Source organism: Passer domesticus, chromosome 4 (assembly GCF_036417665.1).
Source record: "Passer domesticus isolate bPasDom1 chromosome 4, bPasDom1.hap1, whole genome shotgun sequence".
Lineage (NCBI taxonomy): Eukaryota > Metazoa > Chordata > Aves > Passeriformes > Passeridae > Passer > Passer domesticus.
The window spans coordinates 4225126-4242505 of NC_087477.1; the positions used below are offsets into that span (position 1 = coordinate 4225126).

General features: G+C 50.1%; 1 protein-coding gene and 1 long non-coding RNA gene across 2 annotated transcripts; both read right to left on the reverse strand.

Moving 5' to 3' along the window:
- Positions 1 to 1298: 1298 nt before the first annotated feature.
- On the reverse strand, positions 1299 to 3020 carry LOC135298453 (uncharacterized). Its single transcript, XR_010360430.1, has 2 exons — positions 2914 to 3020; positions 1299 to 2603 (listed from the first exon to the last, which is right to left on the reverse strand). It is a non-coding gene; the product is annotated as an uncharacterized LOC135298453 (long non-coding RNA).
- Positions 3021 to 3066: 46 nt separating this feature from the next.
- Positions 3067 to 6682, reverse strand: LOC135299819 (uncharacterized). The gene is made up of 11 exons (XM_064419244.1): positions 6504 to 6682; positions 6173 to 6321; positions 5783 to 5930; positions 5381 to 5568; positions 5162 to 5298; positions 4769 to 4883; positions 4460 to 4597; positions 4083 to 4259; positions 3800 to 3955; positions 3478 to 3641; positions 3067 to 3148 (listed from the first exon to the last, which is right to left on the reverse strand). Exons 6-11 carry the CDS (start codon positions 4877 to 4879, stop codon positions 3067 to 3069), a joined length of 828 nt encoding a protein of 275 aa, XP_064275314.1. The 5' UTR covers positions 4880 to 4883; positions 5162 to 5298; positions 5381 to 5568; positions 5783 to 5930; positions 6173 to 6321; positions 6504 to 6682.
- Between the last annotated feature and the right edge of the window lie 10698 nt (positions 6683 to 17380).

Sequence of the window (17380 nt, forward strand, 5' to 3'; positions counted from 1 at the left end):
TGGTATGGCAGCAAGGCTGTTTGTTCCTGAATTAGTCAACCATCCTAGCAGGACCGTGTACCTAATGACTACAATAGCAAGTATGGCTTTGAGTGCCAGAGGGGTAAGAGACCAAGAAAGAAAAGAGAGCCATGTCTGTAGGAGTGTGCACCCTAATGGCAGAGTGGCAAAACTAGCCTTTGTCCCCCAGAAAAGAAAAGAAGGCCAGAAGTTTCTCTCAAGGATTAGGTGAAAAGCCACCTCATGGGACCTCAGGGACTTCACCAAATACTTGAGGACATCTAATTGGATAGAAGCCAAAAAGTCCCGCTTGATCCATCAGGGAGAAAAAGAAGAGAAGAAAAGAGCTAAGTGCTTTTGTGAAGTGTTTTTACCAGGAGCAGACTGCTGCACCTGGCTCGAGTTTTTCTCTTTGTTATTATACCTTTTATTAAACCTTTTTGTTTCTAACACTGCAGCAGAAGTCATCCTGCTAATTTTATGCCCCCAGAGTAATAGATAAGCTGTCCTTGGGTGTATTATATTTCTTTTGAGGGCTTATGAGACCTGGCTAAGAAAAAGAAACATAATAGAGCAGAACTGGGCAGCAGCAGGGGGTACTACAGTGCACTCACAGCCACCTGCCAATGCAGCTGGCCAAAACTAAAACAAGCACAACCAAAAACCCAAACACTACAGGTGCTTGGCCTAATAGCCTGGTTACTAATAACATAAGAAAACAACTATTAAAGATGACACCTGGGACACCAGCTGGCCAGAGCCATTTCCCAGCTACCCCAAAACTTGCCTTTCTCTGCGAACACAGAGGTTTCAGTTGCCCACCTTTCAGAGAGAGGAGCCTGCCAGACCAGGTTGAACATTCAGCAATGTCTACTTGAATGATCTCAAGCTTTCAATCCAAGCCCAAGCTTATGAAGTGTGATTCTTCCTTTAATTTCCTAGATTCAAAACTGATTCTTCAGATCTACGCATGAGACAGTTCTCCAGATCTACTGAGGACATGGAATGGTTTGGAAAGCAAACTAAGGAACAAGGCAAAAAACCAAATTTTATAGGGCCAGGGAGAAAATGCTAAGAGGAAAAAGAGCAATTGTGTTTCTATTCCATCCTTATTAGCTATAACTTGCAATTGCTGTGGGGTAGTTAAGAGTTTATTCAGGTTGACAACTTGAGTCAAAAGTTTATTTCATTCCTGAAGCTGCAGACTTGAAATGCTTCAAGTTCTTACATCCCAGGGGAATCCTGTATGCAAAATACTTGAAAACACATTTTTTATCAGAAAGAAAAAGAGATTTAAGCATTGTTGCAAGTGTTTTATATATTCATAGAAATATCAAACTACTAGGTTAATTCCTGAGACTATTTTTATCTTTTGCTCTTGTGCTTATTGTTCTCTTATTCCATATTCTCTTACTACTTGTAACCCACACTAATCCTATCTCACTGCATGCAATAATAAAGCAAAGAATTACCTAAGGGATGAAAAGAAGGCATTCCTCACTATCTTGCATAAGGATGAAAATGGAACATTTCAAAGACTTCAACAACTCATTTCTCTGAATAGGAGCAAAGAAATAAAAGGCAGCAAGCTTTAAACACTCCACAAATTCTAGCAGAAGTAAGCAGCTCACAAAGGGCACTAAGGCAGGGAGACATGTGGACACGTGCACACCATCACCTCATCTGACAAAAATGAACCTGTTTCACAGCACCAGGCAGTTCATAGAGCCAAACTCCTTCCCCAGCCCCATGGGAAAGCAGTGTCAAGGCACAGGAACCGGGAAGTGTCCCAGGGTGCAGAGATAATGCTGGCAGCATTTGAGCCTGCAGCACTGGCTCAGACACACTGAAGTTCAGCTGTTGCTGTGCAGCAGTTTCTTCACACTGGTAAGTTTCATGGGGCTGGCTGTATTTTTCACAACAGCCACTTCAGTACAGGACGGGTGTAGTGAAAAGCACCGCAAGCTCCTTTGCCCTCGGTGGATGTTTGCCATGGAAGAGCATACTCAAGCTGGCTCTTCTAAAACCCAGGGTCCTTGTTCCCTTCAGTGTGCTTAGCACGACCTTCAACTCCATGATGCTGTGCAACTGGAGCAGCAGGACAGGGACCTCTGCAGCTTGAGCTGCCCTTGTTCCTCTCTGCCCGTGCACAGATGACGGCGTGGAAGAGAACGGCAACAGGGCCCTGCATGTCCCTGGGCTCAGGATTTGTGCTGCTTCAGCTCCACAGAGGGAGCCACGAGTCATGTGAAAAAGCCAAAGTGTTTATTAAGGGAAGGCAAAGTGAAGGGGTGAACTGGGAGGGAAAAACGTGGATGGGCAGGGCTTGGGGGCTAGAGGGAGGGAACTACCAACAGGAAGGGAGGAGCTCCTGAAGGTTGCCACAGGCTCAGCTGTGACCAGCAAGAGCTGCTGGGCCTGCAGCTTCAGCTGGTCCCCTCTGCTCTGCAGTTAGTCCCATCTTCAGTGGGAAGTGGGGGTGGCCAAAGGACACTGGTTCTTCCCATCCTGCAGGCGCAGTTCGGCAGATCTTGCGTCGAATGTCAGCTGGACAAATTGCTTTATAAAGGAGGGGCACTCATATTCGCTCAGGGCTTGAAGGGCTGGAAAAGAAAGGAACAGTGCCACGGTCACAGGCCTGATTGCTGGCATCCAAGCAAAGCCTCCTGCCAGGGCCTTCCCACCCAGCTTTTGCCATGGCCAGGAGTGAGCGGCTGACAAGGGCTTTGGCCAGAAGGCGCTGGCCTCGCATCCCGCACGTGTCTCTGAAAGCTCTCCGGGCTCTGCTCCCGCTGCCCCTGGTCCGCACAGGGAGCAGAGCCCTGGGCAGCCCGGGCAGGGATTGTAGCTCCGGGGCCAGGATGTGCAGCTGCCCCCGGCGGTCCCTGCTGGCACACGGCTGCCCTCACTCACCCTCACTGAGGACCTGGAGCTCCTCCTTCTGTCCCATCAGGAGCACTCCGGCCACCCCTGGCAACACAGAGGCTGTGGGGCCCCAGGCGGCACAGCTGCCCGACACGGGCGCTGCCAGCCCCGGGGCCGCACGCCCTCCTCCCCGGGCAGGGCTCAGCCCGGGCCCTGCCACACGCTGCCGCCCGAGGGAGGGCACGGCTGCGGGAGGGCGGCGGCAGCCTGGGCGCGGCTCCCGCTGCCGGGGCAGCGGCCGGGCCGGGAGGCGGGGAGGGACGCCGGGCTCGTGGCTCACCGATGATCCTGACGGCCGCCTCTCGCAGGGGCCGCTGCGGGCTCTGCAGGCGCGGCAGGGCCCAGCGCAGGTGCTCGGCCGCTCGGCTCGCGTCCTGCAGCAGCTGCGGGGAGCAAAGGCTCGGCGCGGGCTCTGCCCCTCGGCCGGGCGCTCCCTGCGCCCAGCACCGGCCGAGCCGGCCCACACGGCCCAGGGCAGGGAGCGGCGTGCGGGGCGCGGGCTGGCGGCCCCGGGGGCAGCGTTGGGCAGGGACACAGCTGCCAGCCCCGCACACTGAGCACCGGGGCCAGGGGGCTTCTCCAGCCCGCGGCTGGCGCTTCCAGGCTCTCCTTACCAGGTGCTCGGCAAACTTCATCCGCTGCTCCTTCCTCAGCAGCTCCTCCATGTCCCTCCTCCTCAGGAACCGGGCCGCACAAAGCAGTGTTTCCAAAGAGGCCTGGAGAGCAGCACACAGCCAGAGGTGGAACCAGAGCCCAGGGCACAGGACCTGTGTCCCTGTGCCAAGGCCATGCAAGGCTGCAGCCTGCCAGCTGCCAGGGCTGGAGGCAGCCGAACCCCTTACCAGGGATGTGGCAGCATCACACAAAGCCTCACCTTGGCCACACGCCGGTTCTCATTGTGCCAGCAGAAGAAGAGAGGGAGCAGGCTGCGGCTCACAATTCTTGTCAAAGGCTTTTTGCCCTCTTCCACTACCAGCTCCATCACCTTGCTGAAGAGCTGAATGGAGAGCAGCTGCACATGGCTGCTCTCCTGGAACAAAGAAAAAGACCTCAGCACCAACTACTCCAGGCCCAGCAGGGCAGAGGCCTAAAACTGCACAAGATACAAAATTTCTAGGCAGCCTCGAGTGCTCCTGGCTGGGGGCACAGAGCCTTACATTCTCAAAGTGTGGCAGGAGTGGTTCAGCCAGCTTCAGGGCGGTGATGCCGGGTATCTTGAGGTCTTTCTCCTGGAGCATATATGTAAGCACGGAGAGGATCATCCCGACCATCTCTGCATCAGGATCAGCCAGCTGCTCCAGCAGGTGTTGATACAGGCCACGTATTCCTCCACTCTGTGTGCAAGACGAAGCTGTGCTGTGAAGCTGAGGACAGCTGCAGCAGCAGCAGCTGCTTGGGGCACTCGGGCAGCTGAAGCGGGAGGCAGGAGAGCTGGGAGCAGCTGCCTCTGGTGCCAAAGGCCAGCTGAGCCCAAAGGTCTGTGTTCCCCAGCCCCACGCTGCCAGTGTGGCTTCAGCCACTGCCCCCTTCTCACCAGCAAGGGCTCCTTGCTGAGCACCACGAGGCCTCTGAGCTCCAGGCGCAGCCTGTCCCTGCACTCGCTGGGCAGGTGCCTGGATACGACCGACAGGGCACTGTGACCGTGTTTGCTCAAGTCCAGACACTCCAGGAGCTGAAATGCACAGGGCAGTGACAGGGCACCCGGCCAGCAGGAGCCCGGAGCTGCACAGGGCCGGGCCCAGGCAGCAGCAGCGGGCACAGGCAGCGTCCCAGGGGCTGCAGCTACCAGAGGCCAGAGAGCTGGGAGGCAGCTCAGCCAGGCAGCGCTGGCCATTAGGCTCACCTCCACCAAGAACGCCAGGGCAGGCAGATGCCAGCGTGGCTGCTTCCTGATGAGCAGGCTGAGCAGGTGCAAGGCGATGCGGGAACACAAGGGGGCCAAGCCACGGCGCATCTCCCTGGCAGGGGGAAAAAGGCACCAAAGCCCTAAGCCAGGCAGGAAAACCTCTCCCAGGACTGACTCACAGAGGTCTGATCTGTCCCTAGCACTGCCAGGGGACGTGGGTGCTTTGGGAGGCACCTGCTCCCGGGCACCCTCCTCTGCCAGCCTTTTCCAGTCTGCTTGGGTGCCCCTATGTGGCAAGGCACTCTGGCCCAAAACCACAGGGACTGTGTGGGGCACTCCGGGCACAGGGCACAAATGCTGGTGGTGGTGGCGGGGAGAAGGGGCTCTCACCTGGCCAGCAGACCTACTGCATAATGCTGGGTGTCGGCACAGAGCAGGTGTCCCAGACCTGCTTGCACTCCAGAGCCACCAGCTTGTTCTCAAAGCCCAGTTGGCAGAGCAGAGCCTTCACGGCCTGCACTGCAAACCTGTGTGCCGAGCAAAGGCCAGGTCACACTGGGAGCACTGGCCCTGGCCACAGGGCCATGGGAAGGACAGGGCGACTGGCACCTGTTAGGCTTGGTGGGAAGGCGGTGTTCCTCCTGGCACGCTCTCCAGAAGTCCTCAACCTCTTCTGGTATCTGCTCTGTGGTGGAGAAAACTTGGAAGAGCAGAGCCACAAACAGCTGGGCCGAATGAAGGACTACTGCGTCGTGCCACTCGGGCATGTGGGCAATCTTCCACAGCACCACAGTTGCCTGCAAGGAGAGAGCAGCCCGAAGCAGCGCTCAGTGCCCAGCTGTGCATGTGGCAGGGCCCAAGGGGAAACGCAGGGCGAGCACCCAGCCTGCTGGCCCTGAGCCTGCCCCTAGCCCAGCTTTCAGCCCAGCAGCTGAGGCAGGGAGCTGCAGGGCAGGGAGAGCATGGAGAGGCAACCCGGAGGGTGAGCAAAGGCCAGTTGCAGAAACTCACAGCCAGGGCAAAGACGGCCTCGTTATCCCCACTGTAGAAAAACATACTGTACAGTGGCCTGTCCTCTATCACAGAGAACAGTGCTGGAAGCACCTTCTGCACTGCGGGTCTTGACGTGCCGATGCTTCTCCACATCAGTACAGCAGCTCTGTGGGAGCAGAGCTGCACGTCAGTACCGTGCCCTGTGCAGCCGCGTGGGGCCGGGTGACAGAGCCCTGGTGCCCTGAGGGGCAGGGGGGGAGCATGGCAGCAGCTCAGGAAACAGAGGGGCCCGAGGGTCCTGGAGCTCTCTGCCTGTCTCTCTGGCAGACCCCTCTGGACAGGCTGTGCAGGGTGAGGGGTCCTATGGGCCGGTGAGCACCGAGCTCTTGAGGCCCTTGTGCCCCGTACCTGTCACAGGATGGGGCACAGCGCAGGAGGCTCATCACCACATTAGCAGGGTGTTCTTCAGCCAGGCTCAGAAAGTCTGTTTCCAGCCCCGTGTCCGCAGTGACACGGGACACGAGTCTCTGGTGAATGTCCCCCACCCTGGCTGCCACCTGGAGGAGGCAGGGATAGCTTGGAGTGCTGTCTAAGGGAGCAACTTGCCCACCTTCCCCCAGGAAGTGCTTGCCTTCCCACCCCACTGTGCTGGCCTCAATGGCTAAGGGGACCCAGGGGACGTGGCCTAAGGGGCCACACGATCCTGGGAGGCCTGCAGCCCTGGCCCCAGGCTGCTTACCTGCTGCTGAGATGAAAAAATATCCGGAATGGGAGCAGGAATCCCAGTCCAAGTGGCCGTGCTGTTCATCTTTGAGATGGCCCGAGTCCTTGGTGTCCTTCGCTTCCAGCTGTTTGTGCTGGCCGTGCCCTCAGTCGGAGCCATGACAGCCTTCGCCCGGCCCGCAGCTGTTGCCCTGTCCGAGGTTGCCGCATGCTCAGAGGACGCCGCGCTGGCACCAGGCCGTGCCCGCAGCTCGCTGGGCCTGGAGCCGCGCTCGGCCGTGCCCTCGGTGGCGGTGGCACTGGTCTTTCTGCGCCGAACACGCAGGAACCTCCGCAATGCCTGCAGCAGAAGGAAGGGCGGGAAGAGAGGGACATTCCAGGGTCTGCTCCAAGCGCGGGGCTGTGCCGAGCCGTGCCAGCAGGCCCAGCCCAGGCCGGGATGGCCGCAGGTACCTGTGCTGCTCTGTGGAAGCGTCCGCTGGTGGGATCCTGTTCTCGTGTCCCATCCTTTCCTGCATCTGGCAAAGAGCAAGTGCAGCCAGAGCTGAGGGGCTGCAGGAAAGGCTGGAGAACACAGCCCAGCCCTGTGATCCCCAGGCAAGGACAGCCCTGGGATGCCCAAGAGACAGAGCACGGCCACCGAGAGGGCAGCCCTGGCCCCTCTTCCATCCTGTCCATGGGCATGTCCAGAGGGGCAGGGTTGGGATGGGGCCAGGTTGGCTGCAGGCACCAGCCCTGCGGCCCAGCCCTGCCACTCACCGTCCTGCAGTGGTTGCAACTGCTCTGGCTCTGCAGGCTGCTGCGCTGGGGCAGCTGCAGCGCCATTCTTTTTCTTCCCCCGAAGCATCCTGAACAGGCTGAGAACTCTGCCTGCCATCCCGCTGTCTGACCTCGAGGGCACGTTGGAGACAGATGCCTCGGCAAAGGTCCAAGTCAGCAGGTGCAGCAGTCGCGCCTTCCAGGTGCCTGCGACAGAGAAGTCTCAGGAAGGCCACAGGACAGCAAGTCCTGCACTCTGGTCTCAAGGGCTCCTGTCGCAATGACAGGAGACTCCTTGTGAGGGATGGAGGTCACCAAGTCCCACGGCCAGGCCACGAGGGCACCGGCCGCAGGGATGGGAGATGCCTCAGGAAAGCGCTGAGTCACCAAGTCCTGCAGTCTGGCCGCAGGGCCAGCCACAGGAGTAACGTCTCAGAAAAGCTCCGGGTCAGCAAGGGGTGAGCCAGCTGTGCGGGGTCTCCTCACAGCACCACTCTCTCCTGTCCTGTCCCATCGTGTGCACCGAGCACTGGGGCCTGCCCGCGTCGCCACCAGCACCTATGTCAGCGTGTGTCACAAAGGGCTGCTGGCACACCCTGTCCAACTCCGTTCCACAGTGACCATGCTGCAGCGTGTCACAAAGGGCCCTCGGACGCGCTGCCATGTGCCCTGGGGCCTCCCCCACCCCACCCAAAGTGCCTCCAATTGGAAGGAATGTGTTGCCCCAAGTGTCTAAGGCGGCCCGGGACACACCAAAATCAACCAAGTGCTCAGGGAAGGACTCTCCACAGTGCCTGGCTCGCACAGCCCAGCTCAGTGCTGGCCCTGGAGCAGAGCAGCTTCCAGCAAGCAAGATGCGAATGCATCTTGCCAAGAGTTAAAACACAGCAGACAGGGACGTGGCATTAGTGTGTGCATAAAGGCCTTTGAATTCACAGCTCTCCATGAAAGCTTTGGGGCTCTCACGTGGACAGAGACGATCCATCTCAGACCTGTGCTCAAAGCGGGGGAACACACCCTACCACAGGTGCTTGGCTTGGTCTCCACAAGCCCGGCAGATGTCAAAGCTGCTCTTCACATCCTTCCCCCTTCCCTGCTCCTCTGCCAAGTGCAAGGGGCCTCAAGGACTGAAAGGAGCGCAGGGAGCCAAAGGGAGACAGCTGCACCTACCTCACTGGGGGCTCCTGGGCATGGGCATTGGGGGTGAGAAAGCCAGATTTTCAGGAATAACATGGGAAAGCACCATTGTCTACATTAGGGAAAATTCATTCCTTTCCCATGATTAAAATGCTGATTCAAATGCTGTACTCCCTTTCACACCTGTACCCTTTGTATCTTTCATTAGTTATTCCTGTAAAAACTTTTCCCCTCCCCATCCCCCTCAACATGTATCACGCCACCTTTTGCCCTCCCCATGAACTTTCCAATGACCCACGAGTTGGGTCATTTTGTACCTAACCCCTCTTACTTGCTGCTGTGCTTAAAAACAGTAACTTTCCCCAAGGACATTGCACTCCCCTGGTGTCCTTCTAACTGGTTGTTACCCGATCCTGCTGTCCCTCTGACTCACCGTCCGTTCCTCAGTTTATCCTCCATCTTTTCCTATCACTTTTGCACCTTGCAATAACTCAGTTGAAATTATCCAGGACTCGAGCTTCCCTCTTTCCATCTGGTGAAAAGAAACATCTAGCCAGGGTAGAGCAGGTGGGATTCTGACCCTGGGACCTGGGGAAGCAGTTTCCTTGAGAATCAAGCTCCTCTCCTCCAAAGACACTTCCCCAAATGTCTGCATTTCCCAGAGAACACCAACACACACATCAGAAACCCTGGCAAGGCTGAATTCCTTCTGCTCCTTGCAGCACAGGCACTCCAGCTCGAGCTCATCTTCCTTCCCCCAGCTCTGTGTCACTTCCTTCCCCACGCCCACGTGTCGCTTTGGGCGTGCAGCCCCGGGTCCCTACAAACACGAGCTGCCGCTGCCTCTGCACGTGCCTGAACTCCTGCCTGCGCTCACGGCAGCAAAACCAGGCTGTTCCCAGCCAGGGAGCAGAGCCCTGTTCCCGCAGGAGGCTCTGCTCAGCCCCTTGCAGGATGCTCCGCTGTGCATGCAGCACTTCTGCTGCCCGCCCAGAGCACTCCTGGCACAGCAGAGCACAAGCTGGCCGGCTCTGGGCTCAGCACACCCCAAACCCAGGCACAGGAAGACTCAGCCGCTGTTTTGCAGCCATGCCCAAGACAGCTGGGAAGGGTCCCCTGCCTCTGGTCTCACTTGGTTGTCTTTCTGACTGGGCCTGAGGCAGAGGCTGCGATTCCTCACTTGTGGGGAAAGCAGAGCTGCCAGAAGCACACCCTGCCTGCAGGCACTGCCTGACAGCGCTGCAGCCACTGGGACGCTCGCGCCTCTGAGTCACAGCCACTGCACTGCTGCTGCTGCTTCATTTGCTTTGAGGCACACCCAGAGCTCACTGTTAGGCCATCATGGTGTCTGGTTCTGCCCTCTTCCTGTCCCTGTGTATGCATGGAGCATTGCTGTGCTTTCAGCAAGCTCTCGGGGAGAACTTCCAGCATGGCAAGCTCCTCTGCCCTTGGTGGATGTTTGCCATAGAAGAGCATACTCAAGCTGGCTCTTCTAAAACCCAGGGTCCTTGTTCCCTTCAGTGTGCTCAGCACAACCTTTAACTCCATGGTGCTGTGCAACTGGAGCAGCAGGACAGGGACCTTTGCAGCCTGAGCTGCCCTTGTTCCTCTCTGCCCATGCACAGACGACGGCGTGGAAGAGAACGGCAGCAGGGCCCTGTGTGTCCCCGGGCTCAGGATTTGTGCTGCTTCAGCTCCACAGAGGGAGCCACGGGTCAAGTGAAAAAGCCAAAGTGTTTATTAAGGGAAGGCCAAGCAAAGGGGTGAACTGGGAGGGAAAAACGTGGATGGGCAGGGCCAGGGGGCTGGAGGGAGGGAGCTGCAAACAGGGAGCAAGAAGGCTGGAGCTCCTGGAGCTTGCCACAGGCTCAGCTGTGACCAGCAAGAGCTGGGCCTGGAGCTGCAGCTGGTCCCCTCTGCTCTGCAGGTGCTCCCATCTTCAGTGGGAAGTGGGAGTGGCCAAAGGACACTGGATCTTCTGAGCCTGCAGATGAAGTTCGGCAGATCTTGCGTCGAAGGTCAGCTTGACAAACTGGTTTATGAAGGAGGGGCACTCGTATTCGCTCAGGGCTTGAAGGGCTCGAAAAGGGAGGAGCAGAGAATAAAAAAGTCTTGACTAGCATTGATTTGTTTGTTGTTTGCTTTTTAAAATTTTCTGGTCTCTTGATAGCTTAAGAGTTTCAGTCTATCTATTTTTTACATTTCTTTGTTTCGGTTATTTGTTTTCTGGTCTATGGAAATCTATAATATTATCTCAGCTTTTTTTTTTTCTTTTTTTTTTTGTTTTGTTTTGTTTGTTTGTTTGTAATCTACATCATGACTGCCATGGTAAGTTACTTACCAGACAACAAAAACTTTATGCACTTTGTGTTTGCACTGCTGGAACCTGTGTCAGTTGTGTCATGCTCTTTGTGTGCCCGTAAGATGTGACAAGGAGCAGCTGTAGTGGATGTCAAAAGAGTGCAAGGAGGGGTGGAGGAATCAATTTGCATTCCTTAGAAAGAAGGGAAACAGAAGTACTGAGATGGCTTTACACTACTTCTGTGATGGATTTCTGGCATATTGTAATACAATTATCTACAAGCAGGAAATCAGCAGGCTGCTGAAAGAATTACAGCAGAGGGCTGAATACCCCTAGTGCTGAAGGGCAAGGGATTTAATTTGTTCCTATGTTGGTAGGGATCTCATTCTGTGATAAGGTAAAGAAACAAACTGCAAGTAAAATAAATCTGTGCACATCTGTGTTGAGACACTCTGACTGGCGAGGTGTCTGGATGTTGTGTGCATAAGAATCTCTAACCAAATACCAAATTCTAATTGACTTTCACAAGTGAATTCATACTGGATTTCACAAAGGCAGTTGTCAATGCTCTGCAGTTGAGCAGCTTCTTGAATTAGGAGAAACTTGCTCACTATTCTGAACAGACTGCATTCTGAAAGTGCAGGTGAAAGAGTTAAAAAATCCCATCAAATATGAATTAGCAGAGAAAGGATTTCTGAAAATTGCATTGTAAATAGAAATGTATTTTTCTGATTTTACTTTCATTGTTCTGTAAAATTAGGATGACTTTTATGAATAAAAGAATTTCTGTTTATTGAACATAAGAAATTCTTTTCTTCTTTACAAATGGCTGCATAAATTAAATACTATTTCTATATTTCAAAAAGCTGTGGGAGAGCTGTGGAGAGTTCTGTTTAAATCACCCCAAGTGATTTCTAAATCACTTCTAAATTGTTTAAATCATCTCCAGCCTATAAGATAGGAAACTCTTTTTGTTAGAGAAGAAGCTAACCCATGTCTCTTCATACTTGAAATATCTGATGCTTTGAATAATACATGACATTTGAATGCTGATTTTGCACTTGGGACCAATATCATCTACTAATCTTTAGGGATATTGGGACCTGACATCCATCTCAGCAGCTTGCTTTATGCAGTAACCAGCTGCAAGCAACTTAAAGAACATCAGCTGTGAGAGTCACTTCTAAAACTTCCTGTCTCCAAAGTTAAATTATTTAAACAAATACTATAGGTTTTTAATAAGATGTAAAATGTATAAGGAAGCTTTCAGAATGGCTTAGTGAGATATAAGTGGACTGTGATTGACTGGAAATACACCTAGGTGCTGTGATGGTACCTTTTTGCTATGGAAGTGTGAGCTGTTGTTACTCAGGAATGACAGACTTCATTGTCAGGAAAACAAGAGGTTGCATAGAGCAAGGAGTTTCCAACAGTGCAAACCAGCACCAATCATTTTGCAAGTCAGGACAGCCTTCAATCACATTTCTTTCCAAGTTTCATATTGGATGCTCTCATGACTGTTTTCTGTTCACAGACTCATCTGGAAAATGTGGAGATCTTGAGCTGTTTACACCGACTAATCCCTCAGGCTAGGAAATAGAGCAGAAAACAATGCATGTGACAGACTCCTTAATCCTTTTATGATATCCATCTTTAATAGGCATCCTGATGGCACACAAGAAACCTGACTGCAGAGTGGTGATGCATACAGAGCACATGTCACTAGTTGCTCAAAAGTGGGCCTGTGGGTATTTCAGGCTGAGTGGGTGGGTGTTTTCTATATCACATGCATGTGACAGCTCTCTTCGTGTAGTAGGTGAATGCAGTAACTGATGTTCCACCACTAACATTTGTTTAATGCAATCAAAGAAAAGGGTTTTTTCTTTACATTATTTGTTTCTATATATCCAACTCTGTATCTTAATGGATTCTGAAAGCCATAGTGACTTTTTCATCTGCTGGGTTTTTGTTGTTGATTTTTTTGTTGTTTTTTTTTGTTTGTTTGTTTTTGTTTGTTTGTTTGTTTGTTTGTTTTTTTAAGAGGTCTAATAGCACAGTTAACACAGTTGAATTATTTATCCATGTAAGAAATTTCACTCCATTTTCTGCTTTCCACATTTATTCAATTTATTTTCATCAGGTGCCAGCTTGCTGTCTGGCAAACCAATCTCATTCTATATTGGTTTGTGATGAGGCCACAGCACAAAACAAAGCAAAAAGAATAGGAAAAAAGTAGCGAAGAAAAGAGAAGCCCTTGACCTCCTTCCTTTATGTGGCAGCCTCATTTGGCTGAAAGATAAGTGTTGTAGTATAGATGAAAGTAATTCCTCTAGTACAAGAAGTATAAATTTATTTCTAGCTCCTCTCAGTGTGGAATTTGTGTGCTAGATTTGGATAGTTAACATTTTGTGACAGGAGTCATGATTCAGCAGAAAATATTTTCTAGTTGAAAAACTCGCGTGACTGATAGCTGGTGAAAACCCAACACAAGCAGAAAGTTTGTTTGGCCACCCTGTCTTAAGAGCCTCACTCCTGAGTGAAATTGGCAAAATGAAGCCAAGATCTTTCCAAAGGCTCGGGCCTGTTTATTGAAAGTCAAGACAAGCTCAGAGGAGAGCCCAGGGTGAGCCTGGGACCTGGGCGGCAAGTCCGAGTTCCAAGCTAACAATGCTGCGTGCTGTACAGGGTGTTTCCTTGGGCACGGGCTGGGCAGAAGGACCCAGGTGCTCAGCACCCGCGGCTTTTAAAGTCTCTTAAAGCCACAGGAGTGGTGCACTCTCAATCCACCTGTTGCTTGCTCCTTTTCTTGGTTGTTGGTTGCTCCATAAAATGGTGCATCTCTGGCCAATCATTCCAGAGTTCTGAGGCTTCATTGGCTGCCTGCTCTTGCAATCATGTTTCATATTAATGTCATCATCTCCTGAGGCAGTTTTCTAGCAAATTCCCTTACCCAGATCTCACCACCCTCCCTCTACTGGGCATGCATTCCTATTTCAGCACATTTAATTCCGTAACTTATTACTCTATAACTTATTACCTAAATTAAGTATAACAATTGATTGCATTAAGTAATAATTCATGTCCCCGCCTACAAAAGCTAACTTATTTATAACCCTACTGCCAAGAACTTGGAGCTCTGCTCCTGCGCCTTTCTTGGCAGGGCTCCTGGGGCAGCTGGTTACTGTGCCAACACTACCTGTTCTTCTGTATCAGATACAGGAGTGATGAGAGAAAAAAAGAAAACACAGTGTAAAGCAGAGCTCCTGAAGAAGGGACAGCCACAGTGTGTCCTTTTGTTGTTCAGAAGCTTCTCACCGTCAGGGAAGGGAGCAAACCACATCAAAACCTACCACTTTAAACCTGAACTGGAAATCCAATCATCCTCTTGTGGTATTCACATATTCTGTGGACAGAAAGAGACTTCATTCTCTGTCAGGATTTTCCTGAGAAGCTGTGAGAAAGCTCAGAGAAAACTAATTCTTCTCTTAATCTCTGCACCTGTTGTTGTGCACATGTGGAATGTGTTCTGGAGGTTGTTTACCAAAAGGTAGTTTCCTAATTGGACTCTAGTGCTGGTGTTGGATTCCTTGACCAATTGGATCCAGTGTGTTGGACTGGCTGGGAATGGAGATGGGTTTTTCCTAGTAGTATAGTGTAGTAGTGTAATATAATATAGCATAGCTTAATAAAGCAATTCTTCAGCCTATACTATACTATACTATAATATAGTATAGCTCGATAAAGCAATTGCTCAGCCTTCTGCAATCATGGAGTCAATGCACATTATTCCCCCCATTCGAGGGCCCTCTGCCACACAATAATCCTATAAGGATTGATCAATGGCCTTTAACAGAGAAAAAATTAAATATCCTTAAGAGATTGGTAAAGGAGCAATTAGAGGTCCAAGATCACATCACACCCATGAATAGTCCCGGGAATTCACCAATATTCCTCATCCACAAGAAGACATCGGGTTCCTGGAGGTTGCTTCATGACCTGAGGAAGATGAATGGAATGACTGAAGACATGGGACCTCTTCAGCCTGGACTTCTTTCTTTAAAAATGTCACATTAAAAATGTGACTTTATGGTCTCATTTTTCAATGGGACCTTTCTGAGAGATATCCTTTGTTGAGAATAGAATGGGTTTGTCTTCCCTACAGGTTTCCAAAGACTAGTTTTACAGTGTTAGGGATGATAGCACAAATTGTCATTGAGGCCAGAACAAGATTGTTCAGTTTAGCAAGTCAAGAATTTGCAGTTATCTATTTACCACTGAAAAAAAGATTCTCTTGATTGGGCAATGCAAAATTCTGATGATTTACAATATGCATTATTAAATTTTACAGGTATTTGTTCTGTTCCTTACGTGGCTCACAAATTATTGCAAGCAAAATTGAATTTTAGAGAGGAACCTATGCTAAGTGAGGAACCTTTAAATGCAATAACTCTCTTCCCTGAGGGATCTGGGAAAAGTCATAAATCAGTTGTAATTTGGTTGAACCAAACATCTAAAACCTGGGAATCAGATTTTCTAATAATAGAAGGATCTCCTCAGATTGTTGAGCTTGCTGCTGTGGTTCAGGCTTTTCAGCTCTTCCCACAACCTTTTAATTTAATCAGAGATTCTGTTGCTAATGTGGTTAAAAGATTAGAAGGATCAGTTCTAAAGGATGTTAGTAATGACACTTTATATTGTTGTCTTCCCTGTCTTTATACATCATTGCAATATAGAACTAATCCATATTTTGTTTCTCACATCAGGGCTCATTCTTCACTTCCTGGATTTCTAGTGGAAGAAAATGCGAGAGCAGACAAACTGGGAATGGTTATTTCAAACACTTTGCAAAACATTTTTGAACAAGCAAAACTGAGTAATGTCCTTTTTCACTGAAATGTGCAAGCACTTGTGCGAATGTTTCAAATTTCTAAAAGTCAGGCTAAAGCTGTCATCAGTACTTGCCCTGACTGCCAGCTTGTGCAGCCTCCTGTTTCTACAGGAGCGGTCAACCCGCGGTGTTTGCAGAGCCTGCAGTTGTGGCAAATGGATATCACTAAATACCTTTCCTTTGGTAAATTTAAAAATACTCATTTTTCAGTAGACACATTCTCTGGTGCAGTTTTTGCTTCTCTTCACACAGGTGAAACAGGTAATCATGCTTGTCAACATTTTTTGCAAGCTTTTGCTTCATTGGGTGTGCCCCAAAAAGTAAAAGTCTGCAATGGTCCCACATATATATCTCAAAAATTGGCCACATTTTTAAAGGATTAGATTGCTCATCACCATTCTCCCACAAGTCAAGCAATTGTTAGAGGACACATCAGACATTAGAACACATTCTTGATCAAGAATGAGGGGGGGAGTAGAGATCACACCACAGATGAGATTGAACAAAGCTTTATATATTTTTCATTTCTTGAACTGCTCTGTTGCAGAACCTGATCCACCAATTTTTAGGCATTTTTCAAATAACACACACGCAAAATGAAAAGAAAATCCCCCTGTTTTAATTAGAAACCCTGGGACAGGACAAATTGAAGGTCCTTTCTGATTAACCACTTGGGGCAAAGGGTATGCTTCTGTCTCTACAGGTGCAGGAATTAAGTGGGTCCCAGTGAAAAACATCAAACCATATCACACCCCAGAAGGTGTTGATGAGTCCAAGACTGTAGAAGCAAGTACACAGACGTCAGCTGAACAGAGGGATCACGGGTCACACCTGACGTTCCTTGTTCATTGCTGGGACCTGCAAACTCTGATTTTATGCTGTTTATAAATGTGTCAGTTGTTGGTTTTGTAGAGCTTTTTTGGCAAAAGTGTGGTTTTTGTTTTGTGACATTATAGATCCCCTCTATTGGGTTTTCAAAAGTGAAGTTTTTATTAAAGGTCAAAAGCAAAGTTTTTAAATTGAGGAAGATATGGGAGGTTCTTTTGCCAAAAATTAGCTCACGAAAAGAATGGAGCAAAATTGAATGATACACTGATGTTGGTTGTTTTTAATTGTTTAACAATTTAACAAACTAATGCCAATATCACTGCAATAACACAGTGATATTAAACAGATGTTAACATCTGTTTAATATCACTGTTAAACAGATGTTAAGATTGTTGGGCATGCTACCCTTTGAAATAGAACAGCTGTTGATTTTTTCTTTTTCCTGGCACATGGACATGGTTGTGAGGAATTTGTGGATTGTGTTGCATGAACCTGTCTGATCATTCTGAATCCATCCACAAAAGTATACAAAAGCTGAAAGATTTGACAGCTCCAATTAAAGAAGATGGTGGTTCCTGGTTAGATGATTTGTTCCTAGGATGGAGCTTTGCACCTTGACAAAGGGAACTTTGTAAAATAGGTCTATATGTGTTGGGTGTTTTGGCAGTGATACTGTAGTAATACCTTGCATACCTCAGTGTGTGCCACAAATGACGGACAAAACTATCAAAGAAGTATTTAGCATATAAGAGACATAGGTAGGAAATGGATTCACAGAGAGTTCTCAAAATCTCACAGAGATGGTGGATGAAGGTATTGACATAGAAGAAGGTTTTGAATTAAGACCTTGGAACAGGTGAGACTTCTTCTGACAATGACTTGTAATTGCTATCAGACATGACTTATGCCCTTTGAACTGACTGGACTTTCACAACATTAAAATTGCTGTGTTGTAAAATAGCAAGGCTTAATGTGAGCA

Excerpts from the sequence above, each read along its gene's own strand:
- LOC135299819 (XM_064419244.1), bottom strand. The coding sequence starts at position 4,879 with ATGCGCCGTGGCTTGGCCCCCTTGTGTTCCCGCATCGCCTTGCACCTG. Across the intron at positions 4,260-4,459 it reads TCAGCAAGGAGCCCTTGCTG|AGTGGAGGAATACGTGGCCT; the intron begins GTGAGAAGGGGG and ends TCTTGCACACAG. Across the intron at positions 3,956-4,082 it reads TCCTGCCACACTTTGAGAAT|GAGAGCAGCCATGTGCAGCT; the intron begins GTAAGGCTCTGT and ends TCTTTGTTCCAG.